This window comes from Labrus bergylta, chromosome 10 (genome assembly GCF_963930695.1).
Source record: "Labrus bergylta chromosome 10, fLabBer1.1, whole genome shotgun sequence".
Classification (NCBI taxonomy): Eukaryota; Metazoa; Chordata; class Actinopteri; order Labriformes; family Labridae; genus Labrus; species Labrus bergylta.
The window spans coordinates 18,215,089-18,228,303 of record NC_089204.1 but is presented as its reverse complement, the minus strand read 5'-3'; the positions used below and the strand labels follow the sequence as shown (position 1 = coordinate 18,228,303).

The 13,215-nt window shown below is 37.6% G+C and overlaps 1 protein-coding gene across 1 annotated transcript; it reads right to left on the bottom strand.

The window, feature by feature from the left end:
* Positions 1–2,048: 2,048 nt before the first annotated feature.
* Positions 2,049–12,112, bottom strand: LOC109996202 (transmembrane protein 26). Its single transcript, XM_020650227.3, has 6 exons — positions 11,720–12,112; positions 10,595–10,691; positions 10,270–10,359; positions 5,944–6,152; positions 5,647–5,726; positions 2,049–4,127 (listed from the first exon to the last, which is right to left on the bottom strand). The coding sequence occupies exons 1-6, from the start codon at positions 11,908–11,910 to the stop codon at positions 3,829–3,831; spliced, it is 966 nt and encodes a 321-aa protein (XP_020505883.1). The 5' UTR covers positions 11,911–12,112; the 3' UTR covers positions 2,049–3,828.
* Positions 12,113–13,215: the final 1,103 nt, after the last annotated feature.

Here is a 13,215-nt window from a genome sequence, read left to right as displayed (position 1 = left end):
ATGAATCTGGCTTTTGGCCATTTCTCTCGTGCTGTCCAAACTTATTTTTTGAAAAAGATAAATTGCAAACACAGCTATCAGAAGACAAAATGTTAGACTTAATTTAGTTGATGGTTGAAATGAATGTTGGTGTGTGTATTGTTTAAAGGTGCACTATGAAGTTTTGGTAGAAAAATAGGGAAATTAGAGATCTGTGGTATATGTTCATAACTCTATACACAAACTGTCCTCAGGGGAATTTGGTCCCTGGAACACTGTTTGAAGATAAAATGCAAAGGGAGAAGTTATAGTGGGTGGCCCACAACAGTGAAACTGTAACTCTCCTGGTAGCTTTTTAGATCTAAACAGTGTTCCAGGGACTCAATTTTTCCTTTGAATAAAGTTTGTGTATTCAGTTCAGAAAAAAAAAGCATAGTATTGTTTAAATTCTCCAACTTAAAAATGTTGTACCTTTAATTTATACTTTATCTAGATGTCAAAAATGCATAAGGCTGGTCTTCTAATTTTTTGTAGTAAAAGATGCATTGGCTGTATATGTTGAATTTATCGTTTAAACGTTCAATTGAATTAATGAAATGAAACATGAGTACAGGTGCTTTAAGACAGGACAAAAGAAGACTTTTAGTCATTTTAAGAAGTTGAAAAAAATGTCGCCCAAACACATTAGTGACTGTTCACAGTCATCACATCTCAACCGAAGTTCAACAACACTCCACCAAACACCCAATAAGGGGAGGGTTGATGACGTTAAGATGGATGATGTTTGCTGGATGATGATTAACAGAAAAACTCTCATGACACCACTGGAACGGCCCTGGTGATTTTACGCGGACGCTCTCTGATAATGATTCACAGCTTTAAACATGTCTGTGTTCGAATAATTGTGATGCAATACTTAAAAAATACAACTGCCAACACAGTCTTTTAAAAGATGTCATCACATGACATAATCAATTGAAGTGTTGTTAACTCTGATGACCACAGTGGGGAGACAGTCTGTTTCAGAAGACTAAAAGAAAGTGCAATCCAAAAGAAATCATCACCAGGGTGGATTTTCATATTAACATTGAGCTGCTTCTGTAAGGTCAGCCATTGTTTTAGTGGAACGGTCTGGGATACGATCTGCTCCTTTTTCCTTTGGAAGATGAAGACAAAAACGAAATGTGATCAGGGCATATTTGTGTTTTTTCATATGTTCTGTGTAACCAGCAGTGGAAGAAATATTTAAATCCCTCTATAATATATATGGTGCGTGAAATTCACACGTATAACCAGCAAAATGGACTAAAAGTTTGGAACGTAAAATACTCAGCATGCAAAATAGCCCCTATCAGACTGATTAATAAAGGAGCCTTCAAATACCTGAAAGATAATACATATATTGTTTTAATCTAATGCACACAAGAGATAATAACATGTAGGCTACACAAAAGTTATTAGCATTTGCAAAAAACATCAAGACATGTTGCCTTCAAGTGCCCTCTAGTTCATTTTGATGCTGGGCATTTTAAAACTTCATTAGCCAACCTGAGCAGCTGTAGTCAGTGTGGTTATGACTTTATGACAAAGCATCTCAAAGTAGCTGGGAACAGTTAAAAGAATAGTGGGGTAAAAAAAGGGAGTCTTTCCTTCTGAGAGGTGTTCAAGTATACAGGTATATTGTAGAATAGCTTCTATCAACTTAACTGTACAAGTACCTGTACAGTATTTGAGTAAATGTAGTAAGTTAGTCAATAACTAAAGGATCTAGTGAAACAGGATTTTTCCAACAAAGCATTTATTGGTGTAAGCAAGCAACTGTGAAAGTTACATTTGTAACAACTGCAGCTCTGTTTTTGGCCTCTCAACTATTTTCATTTTTTATCTAATTGTGCACTGTGTGCTCTTTTTTTGCTATCCTTGCTCTTTGCTTCTGTAACACTGTGAATGTATCCTTTGTGAGATGAATCTTATTTTATCTTTAGAGCATTCTAGAAACCACTGCTTTGTGTACAGATAATATTCTAAGGACATATTTTTGAAATTATAAGAAATAAATCAGAGCAAACTGACAATAACAGATTTATTATCAAGCAAAGCCACAGAAACATATAACAATAATAATATAATGATGCAGTGGCATAAACACTTGGACAGTCCAGCTTACAATGCTTTTGGGTTGTCTGATTCCAGCACCTAAAAAAACATTTGAGCCCTTTACAAGTTTAGACTGTACAGTTTAAAACACGGAGTCATGATAATGATTCTTTGGCATTAAAAATACTGCTAATGTTTCAAAGGGTCACACATGCACAACTCAAATTGAGTTGAAAACCTGACTGTAATTTCATGTTTGATGTCCCTTTTTAAGATATTGCAGAAATGCACACAGATTTTGATCAGGTCACAGAGTTACAACTATCTCGTAATGCTTACAAACAGTAACAGTAGGGAAAGTATCACTTTGTGATAATGACAATTTGACCTGTTGATGGCACATTTCTCCTTCTTGAAGAAGAATATTCAAGAGGTATAAAATAAAAGTAAAGATAACATTGTGTTTTATTCAAAATGCCTCCTGTCACAGGATGGGATGTTTTAACTTCCCGTCTGGATTGAGACAGAAAAAATGTTGTGTCAACACTTGCAGCTGTTGTGTCTCCTAGAATAACTCTCTCCGTCTTTCTCTCTTCCTCTTCCCACAGTTCTTACTTCCGCTAGATGAGATACCAGGAATCACATTGTTAGAAATCGAGCAGGGGAAACGTTCCTGCTTACAGCAGACTTTTCTTTGCGTCATGAGGTATAAACCTTCTTCTTCTTTGGAGATATAAGAATTTCAAAAATGCTCATTTCAGAGAATTAAAGAGTATCAGTATCAATCCATCGGAACCTAAAAATAACAAAAAAAAAACCAACATTTTATTGGATCACCATGACCTTCCTTTTAGCACCACCAGGAGGACGCTTGGAGATTCTGCTTGACAAATAATGGACTTGTTTGATATGCATTTAAATTGTAAAATTTGTGACAAAAATCCTGTGAAGACTTTTGTTAATTGCAGACATTCAGTTGACTTTTTAGACTGAAGTGAGAAACTCTGAGAACTAAATAAACTACACAGACGTGAGGCTTGAATTTGATCTTATAATTCCTGATGTTGTGCAGGCTCATTTATAAGGGGATCATGTTTTCTTTTGTGTATCACTGTTATCTACAGAGATGATTATTTCAGTCAAATAAAGTTATGTCAAGAGGAATTTTAAGCTCTTACTGTTGTTATGATCAGACTTTGACAAAAAAAGATGTTAAATTGAACTTAATTATGTCTAGGAACAGTCTGGAAATAGACAGAGAAGTTGAACATTCTTTTCTCCGGCAGCAGCATGACTTCATTTCCTGTGTTCAAACATTTGCATTTGGTTCATTCAGCTGACAGTCTTGGTAAAATGCATTATCAGTTCATACAATCATCTTTTTTCCTGCTGCTTCTTTCCTTTTTTTCCCCTTCCCTGCTTGCATTATCTCATTCAAGTACTGTATAGATGGGGGATTTTTAACTTAGTTGAGGATAGCTCCAGAGAGACTGAAATGTCACTGAAGGGAAGTATAAACTCTGAAAGTAGTTGAATGCTTGACAATGATATCTACAACTCAAGCTCTATCCTCTTGAAACTGTAAGGAAACTGTTACTAATATTTTATCTTCTCAATACCTTCATTATTCACAGCTAAAGTGCATTGTGAAAAAAAAAAAAAGTCCCTCTTTTTCTGCTGCAATGGCAATTTTCACCAGTCCACTGCAACTGCAAAACTTTGCCTACATCATCCCTCCATCTCCCTGAATCATCAAAGTGCGGGGACCGTGCTGATCCTGCTGTCGCTGCTGGAGGGTCTAAAGTCCTGGCATATCACGGCCAACCTGTAGAAGTTCAGTATTACCACCATGAAGTTCTTGATGGCGAAGAAAACCAGCATCTGGTGGAAGACGTCGAAGTAGGTCATGACAGTGAGCCTGACCACCAGGAAAGGCCCGTCCTGGATAAACAATGCCTCCACGATGTTCCATATGTCTGTGCTGTGTTTGGACAAAAGAGAAACCTCCTGGGCCCCCGGCTCACCCTCACAGTCTGGTTTGTTGTTCACCACTTTAGGAAATCAAAAGGCAAAATCAGGAGTTCGGTCATCCAAAGAAACTAGTAGTTTCAATGTGCCAGGTTGAATACCCAGGCACATTGATGCATCTGACAGATGTATCTGACATATGCAAACATAACTCACATACAAAATATGGATTCTGGAGCTTCCAAACATCTATCATATCAATATGTATTCAACTGCCAAGGTCAAGAGCCCCTGGTATTAAAATAGCTAAATCCCTAAAGAAAACATCACGTTTTAACATCAAAGACATACAAGACTTAAGGACAGAAGATATACAACCTGCCTCATTGCACAACTCAGATTGTTTTTTTTAAAACATATTTTCATAGATTAAGGTTGCTCTTCTTTCAGGGACTGAATTTTTGAAAACATGAAACCTTTTGAGGCAGGAGTAATTTAACGTCTGAAATATGACAGACTTTGACAGGATCCGTAAAGTTACCTACCTTTGCCACGTTTTGTTTTTTTCTCATTTATTTAGTATTATTGTCTGTTACCCTTGTCTCTGTCTTTCAGATCCTGCTCCTCATGTTTTCCTGCCTTGAGCCTCCCTGCCCTGATTGTGCTCACCTGTGTCTCGTTATCCCCTGATTGTCTGTGTGTATATACCTCTGTGTTTCCTCCCTTGTGTTGCCAGTTTGTAGTGTGTTCCTGTGTGTCGCCTTGTTTCAGCCTTTTTTCCCCTAGTAGCTTTAAAGTGATTTTTTGACAGTGCCTGCCTTACCGTTTTGCCTTTTGCCTTCTCCCTTTGGATTTGTTTGCCTCGAAGATTTGCCTTCCTGTGTACCGACCTGGACTGTATTAAACTCCGCCTTTTCCTGAACTCAGCCACGTGTGAGTCTGCTTTTGAGTCCCTGTCTCTATCTGGTTCTGATGAACTCTGAAACTCTGATGTTTAGACTTGTGGCACCTGTATGTCAACACTTGCTGTGTTTATGCTGCATTCAAACAAATAAAGGGGTGACTGCAAGTTTACACCGCCCAACAGATCTGCCCACATGAGCGGACACAAAAACACACACACACACACACACGTAACCACAACTGCCCACTCAAAGCTTAAGTGCTTTAAATGCACTATACCAGTAAAGCTACTCATGAAAGGAGTGTTATGAGGAAGCACATCCATTTATGCATTATTAAAGTTTGGATAATGAATAATTAATATTATTAATGGGAGTTGTCTTTTCCTGAAACAAGGCTGCAGTGTGTGAAGTAAATTTTCAAAAGTAGGAACATTCCATTTTCCTTAATTATAGCCCAGACTCTTGGGTTAATTGCTTGTTTGACAAAGCTATGGGAGCGAGTGGTCTCAAGCAAACTGTTTCCTTACAGCACTGGCCTGGATGCTGGTGACTTTATTTATTTGTTTTCCAATCTTTAAACACACTGTTTAGATTTTCCCTCATTGGGAGGAGTAATGCTCAACAATAACAGCTGCATTTTAAGCCGTGAGCACTTCAAAAGCACACAAGTTTGGGGTTAACACACAAACACACTGACCGGACAGATGTAGGGGGAACTGCAACATGCTCCAGGTCCATACAGCTAGTATGATGTAGACCAGCTGTGGACTGTTGTCTCTGTTAAATACACATGGAAAACACAGTGGGAGTCAGTCCTTAAAGTTGAATTAAATGTCAAATTAAATGGAGGCTTTTTCTGTTTAAGCATTGAATGAAAAGAATATGATTCAAATTGAGTTATTGTTGTATAACCTCACATCTGTTGTGAACACACTCATATGCAGGACAAAAAAATTAAAAAAAAAGACAATAAGCGACATAATGAGCCACTCACTTGACATCTGAGAGTGTCTCACTGGTAAATTCCAGGATGTCTGCAGCAGTGCCGACAAAAATAAGGAGAAGCTGCGATAGCTCGTCCCGTGTGACCCCGCCCCCCAGGGGAAGAAGCCACTTTCCCACAATGAGGAGGATGAGAAGGATCTGATGTAGAGCCAGGATCCAGTCGTTTGAACAGACTGCTGATAACACCTGGTTAATGTTCTGGAAAAAAGGAGAGACTGAAATGTATTTCGTAAACAACAACTTCAGAGTTTTTCTGAGTTTGCTGGATTTCTCAAATCAGAAAAGATCAAATTGTGTTCTTAATTATTGCTACAGTTTTTGGTTAACAGAAATCAAATACATATATAATGAAACATAAAACCCACATCCATCAAATGCCAGTTAATACTCTCCAAATTCCCAACAGCTGGAAGTGCTAGCATGTCCAACAGAGGATGTAAATCTTAATAAACAGATTTGCACTCTCAAGGGATTAAAAAGATAAAAGCTACAAAATAGGGCTGAACCCTGCATTTGTTAAGGACTATCTTCAGGAATGGGACAGAGACAGATGCTTTGCAAGCACAGTATATTAATTGTTTATTGTTCATTGAATTGTATGAGATTATGTTTCTGTAGTTGGACATTGTTTATCTATCTCAAACACAGTAAAGGGCTGAGGCCTGCAGCAAGCTTTTAGAGGTGTGTCCACCAACTTTTACTTTTGAATTCCCCTGGGATTAATGGGTGTGTTAGTGGTCTCATTGTTTATATAAACCACTTGGAATGCTCTGCTCTTATTGTTATCGGTCACACTGGTTTTGTTTGTTGTAAATGGCAGAAATACAGTTATTTTGATATCTTTATCTAAGAAAAATGGCAATTAATTGTATAGTTCATGTAGATGTCGGACTCCGTCCAGACATTAACATGTTGTCAGTTAGGGTTAACAGGAAAATGGTAAAACATGAAAAGTCTAAAAGCATGGGGGAGCACTAACTCTTTGGAACATGACCCAAGAGTTAGTGCAGTTCCAAAAAAGCTAAAAAAAAACCTTTTCAAGGGGTGAGAGAAAATCAAATCTAAACACAGTCAAGGACCAGGGGAAAATACAGAAAATGTCTATAAAATCACAAAGATACACACTAGGAGAGGTGGTGGGCTTGTAAGGAGATACAAAAACTAGAGACAGGGAAGAACAACTAAACAAAGGAAGGTAAAGCTTATCGGGTAAAAGTGAACCTAATCAGGCAGAAGTGACAGTTTTCAGGGTGGGTTTGGGTGCTGAGGGAAAACATAGGAGGGCAGAAAGTGATATAAATACAGAGGTGAGTTCCACAAAATAAAACACTGAACACTTTGAAGAAAGAAACAAATAAACACTGGGGAAGACCATTTTTTTTACCTGTTTGTAGTGTCTACACTCATTTCATTCCTTTGTGACTCAGCATATTGTTAGTTTAGATTTATTCTTGTTTCTGCTTTTCTCTTCTTCTGAAACAAAGCGGAAAGACAGCTCATCCTACAAAATTCTGTTGCAGTAAGATCAGGCTGGAAGTGACACATTTACTTTTTGACTAAAATGTTTACTCTGAAAATGTTAATCATAGTATGTTGGCTAGTGGAGTTCCTCAAGGATCAATTTTAGGACCTCTTTTAATCTACATTTTAGTTCACGTTACCTATCTCTAAGTTTTAATACCGTAATCAAAGAACATATACTTTAAAGCCTGAAAGCCTTTCAAGTCTTGCTATTAGACATTATTGTCTTGCTTAATCCAATCCATTGACCAGATTGATTTAACCATTCTCATCTTGAATAACAACAGAAATGTATTCTTTGTCTTTGCTCAGACCTCTGATTCAAATTCAAATCAACAATGAAACAAAGACTTATGAACATACATATGATTCTTTAAACGGTATTTCAATTTGGCACTATGAACTTTAAATTCTGCCAATCCTCTCAAAGTTCCTTTAGAGATAAAGAAGAGAGGGTTTAAATCTTCCAAAAGGAATTTCCTGTATTTGTTGTAGGAGAGAGAGAGAGAGAGAGAGAGAGAGAGAGAGAGAGAGAGAGAGAGAGAGAGAGAGAAGAGAGAGAGAGAGAGAGAGAGAGAGAGAGAGAGAGAGAGAGAGAGAGAGAGAGAGAGAGAGAGAGAGAGAGAGAGAGAGAAAAATGACGTGCGGGAAAGGACAGGTTGGATTTGGGCCGTCTGCTTGGAGGACTACAGCCTCCATACATAGGACGCGTGCACTAACCACTGCGCCACCAGCGCCCCATATGTTTGGCTCTTTAGGATGCAAAAGTTTTTCTCTTTCATATTCGCATTCACTGAAAACAGACCATTAAAATATCTCTCAAAATCTCTGCTCCCTACCACCCTAACAAGTTTCCTCAGGGACCCCTCATTACTCAATTACTGCTTCAAAGCAGGGTTTGGATAGACATTGTTTTGCTTATTTTAAGTTTTTTTTAAATTCAGCATTGCATTTAGTTTCCAGATCCAACCAAGAATATGGTTACAAATTTAAGGATGGCCTAGTGGGTTGGCCCAAATATTAGGAAAAATTCAAAAATGCAGTCCAAGTGAATTTATTTACAGTGAAATAAATCAACTGCAGCAATATGCAGGGTGCCGGCCTGGAGAAACATGTAAAGATCAAAAATAATACTTGCAAGAAAAAATAATAAAATGCAAAAAGTAACAAACAAACAAAAAAAAAGACTGAGCTCTAAACAATGCCACTCTGGGCCCTTGCAGCTCTGTTCACTCTTTGATTATTGTCATCAAAATCTCCAACACTGTTAAACTCCAGCATCCAACCTCCAACAACCGGCAAGGCCCTCAAGCCTCCTCTTATATAGGAGTTGGCACCTACCAAAAAGGGTTGGAAATCAATTTACTCTCAGGTGAGTATTATCTGATCTACAAACAACACATAATATCTGCAATAAGGCTAAAATCATATCAAAATACATTCCAGTTGAGTAATAAATATACCTACTTAAACAGCCATTTAAATAACATACTTAATCTCAACAGCCTAAAAACCCCTCCACCTCTACCAAACATTGGCACCTTCCACTTAGCAGGATTCAGTTCTGTTTGACAGTTCCTGGTTGAGGAAGAGTGCAAGCAGGGCTTTGGAGCAACAGGTGACAAAGATATATTTTATGTGTAACAATGAATAAAATGTGTTAATTTAAAAATAGTCCATGTGTTTCATTTTGCTAGAAAATGCAATGTTTGAAATTATTTGCCATTGAGTTATTCTTAAGTTTTGTCAGAAGTCATTCACACCTTGTTGCTAGTAATGCTAACATTAACACAGGCCTCTCAGTCGGCTTGATGTTACTTCAAGATTGTCTGTTTTAATATTAGCACATGCATGTGTGTGTATTACCTTAGAGGGCACAGGGTTGATGATGTTTACATTTCAACAGTTTGACACTTAGTTTTGTTTTCTAAAGCAAATTACAGGTGAAATGTATCCTTCAAAAACATTGTTGGCTTTTTGTACATGCTTTGAATTAAATGAAATTCCTCCACCTTAAAGAGCCCATATTATGCCCTTTTTGGGGTTTGTATATTTAATCTATGTACCTACTTTTGTATGTTCACAATGGATAAAGTCTGTAAAAGTGTCTTGTTTTCATGTACTGCTCCTCCTTGCTCCCTCTACGCTCTGAGTCTGTCAGCTGCACTCTGTTGAGCCCACACTGTTAGACCCCACGTGGGCCAAGTCTGCTCTGATTGGTCTGCCGATCCGCTCTGTCGTTATTGGTCAGTAAATCAGCACGCATCTCGGAAATTAAAACATGAGCTGCAGGGCTTGCCACAATGAGCCAATGGACTTAGATCAGTGATCTCACACTGACAATGACGTCGGACTGACAAATTTTTATCGAGGGGGGCTAGAAACCGAGCGTTACATGCAGCTAATGCTACAGCTAACAGGAGAACGTCGGAGAAGCCGCATTTCTGCGGACTTTGAATTTTTGCACATAGATGTGCCTAAACATGCACAGGACACTTGGAAAACACACTAAAGAGCATATAAAACCAGAAAAAGCATAATATGGGACCTTTAACTACCATTGTAGAAAGAACAACAACAACTTGATTAAAATTGTCCTGCATCTCTGTGAGATCCAACAGGATGCTTTTGGACGCTACATTCAGAACATCCGCCATGGTTTAAAAACATCTAGATGATGATTCTCACTCCTGTTCCTTTCTGTTTTTTTCTTTTTCTCCTTTTCTTCGATGAAAAATAACACGTTCTTATCGTTAAGTGAAGTAAAATAAATGTTTCAGTGCATCACTCTTACCCCCAGGTAGTCGTGGTATGTGAAGTTTCCCTGGGTCTCGTTCACAGTCATTACTCTACGCAGATTCTCCCACGAGTCAAGTTTTTTGCACTGAAAACAGTTAAAAAATACGTGTTATACAGACTCACTTTCACATAGCTCTCTTGTACTTTTCACTGAACTACTGCTTAAATGCCTCAAGTTAAGAATATGGAATGATGGAATCAACAAATGAATGACATACTGTGTCTACATGTACAAAGAGATACAGTTTTCCAACCATCCACATACACATCATTAGATAACATGTTTGGAAAGCATAAGAGCTCTTTTTTGCTTGGAGTACCTGTGGATCGCTAAGTTTGTCCTGCTGGTAGTGGAGCTCCAGGATCCAGATTGAGGGAATGATACTGATGAGAAACATAAAGATGGGAGGAGAAAACCTGCAAGACAACAAAGAACACTTCCTTAACACAACTCAATAAGGACATAGGGGAAAAGATGATGTAATACTTAACCTTAATTCTACATTACATAGTCACACAGAAGCTTACATGTATCGTATATTGCTCAATAAATATAAGAATTATAACTTAGATTACACAATAAGTTGATTTTTCTGTGAACGAACCAGAGGAAAAATGATTCTGCAATGAAATCATAATTCTGAAAAATTAAAAAAAAAATTGCTTCTTTTCTTTGTCTTATATGAACCTAAGAATAATATTTTTTCGTCTGCTGACTGTTAAAATAGAAAGAGTCATCTCCTCATTATAAAGAAATTAATTGATGATGTAGCCTGAATGATCTTACATTAAATTCCAAAATGATGATTGTATTGTAATTTTGCTCCCAGTTTCTTGAGAAGCCTTCCAATCGAAAAGAAAAACAAAACATTTTAAGTTATTAATATCTCTAAGCATGGGAGAGGAAATTCATGGGTGGGTGCTTCTATTCAGAGCAAAGTTAAGTTTCACACGGCAAAGTTAAGTTAGTGTAGTCATTGTATTGCTTTTTGTATGTCACTGGTACATTACAGATTCTGCATCTATTATTAGTGGGTTTAAACAACAAAGGAAAACTGTAGGCTACGTGCAAGAAAATAAAGAACAGATCATTGTTAACAGATGCAGATTAGATATGGGGGAAGCAGTTGAGTCCCTGGAATAACAGTTAAGAGGTACCACCCCATCCTCACTATCATAGGACCTTTTGAACAATAGCAGCACAGAAACAGGCAGGATGCAAAGTATTTGAGGAGGGGGGGGGAAGGGATAAAGGTAGACATGATGACAAAATGTATTTAAATACATTCACCAAAGAAAAAAAAGTAAAAAAATAAAATAAAATAAAAAAGCAGGTTGAGATTCGTTTCCCACAAAAAAAAGACAAATATTTGGTTTATTTGCACCCTGAAGCATTATGTTATAGCTGCATTACCAACCAGTTTCATGCATGCATCCCATCTTACCATTTGTAGTCTTTGCCCTTTCTCCTCCTCAGTGTTATGAACATTTCAGCAACAAGCGGCAAAAAGAGGAAAGTGAGGAACCAGTAATTGGGGTCTTCCTTTACCCTGGTCACCCTCCAGACCCCGGTCAGAGACACCAGGATAAACAACGCTCTGGTTATAACCGCACACAGAAACTTAATCAGGCCCATCACGCTTACTAGCGTGTTGCAGGTCGGTATTTTTGCACCGTAGTTACTCGTTATTCCCGAAAGCGAGGTCCAAGTGTGCTGCTAAAGCTGCTCCACAGTGGGGAGAAAAGTTCTGGTGGATGCAGTTTTTCGAACGAAGTCACCAACTTTAAGCCCCGCCTGTAAGGACAGTCCCATCCTGACCTGGGATCAGATACTGGGCAGTAGCCTAATGGCGCTGCTCTGGACTCAACGGGCTGAACTTATGAGAAGCTATAGCTGTCTCAAGATAGCTCATTGAGAATATTTAATGATTCCTGGTGAATTCACCACAAACTCTTTGATTGTACAGGAGAGGGCAGCATCACATCATGTGTTCATGTGTCAGAGACAGAAGGAAAGTGGCAAAGTGCACTTCTTTGTCTGCTGGTTTGTATTCCAGGAAATGCAAAACACAGGTCCGACCTGCAGACTCCAATGTCACATGTTCAATGAAATGACAGACAAAAACTATTAAGTTAAAATAATATCAGAAAGCAGACTAATATAGGATCCCCTGCATTAGGCTACATGTAGACATCTGTGAATTAAAAATTATGGTTTAGGCTATTATTGTTCCATTAATATAGCCTACTGTAGGACTAATCTATTTTTACTTTAGGCTACTGCATTTTACATACTTTGTATCATTTACTGTAGCCTAAGGTGTTACACTGCATTGTATGTAATTCGTTTAGAAAATATGATTCACTCTTATAAGTTCACTGATAAGAAGCAAATATAGCCTACTGTCAATGATATTGTGTATGCTCATCAAATACATGTTTAGCCTAGTTTAATAACAATATTCCCTTCTGTAGTAGAACAATGGATTTATTATATGTTTGTAGTAAGTTATTACGTTATTTATAACCAGACTGCAAAGAGCAAAGACTGTGTTTCAGGTAAAACACACAGGCTATAAGAAAATAACTTTTTTTTTTTTATCTTCATTTATCCAGGAAAAAACTAGTTGAGATTAAAAATATATTTTTCAAGAGATTCCCGACCAAGAATGGCAGTAGCACAATACACAGAGTTTCAGACAAGCAATGAGCAGCCATACATGCAAATACAATAAAGATACTTAATTATTCAACTTTAGTAGACACAAAATAACAAATAAAAAAATTGTCAAAATCGCCAACAACCATGAATTGGGAAAAAAAATCAGGGAGAACATCTACAGCCAGATGTGTCCACCTCTGTATTATATTATTGATATTTATTTTATAGGCTATTATGTCTTTAAATGTAAATATTATTTGTAGGCCCTATTTAAATAAA

Excerpts from the sequence above, each read along its gene's own strand:
- LOC109996202 (XM_020650227.3), bottom strand. The coding sequence starts at position 11,910 with ATGGGCCTGATTAAGTTTCTGTGTGCGGTTATAACCAGAGCGTTGTTT. Across the intron at positions 10,360-10,594 it reads ACAAACTTAGCGATCCACAG|TGCAAAAAACTTGACTCGTG; the intron begins GTACTCCAAGCA and ends AACTGTTTTCAG. Across the intron at positions 6,153-10,269 it reads CATACCACGACTACCTGGGG|AACATTAACCAGGTGTTATC; the intron begins GTAAGAGTGATG and ends CCTTTTTTCCAG.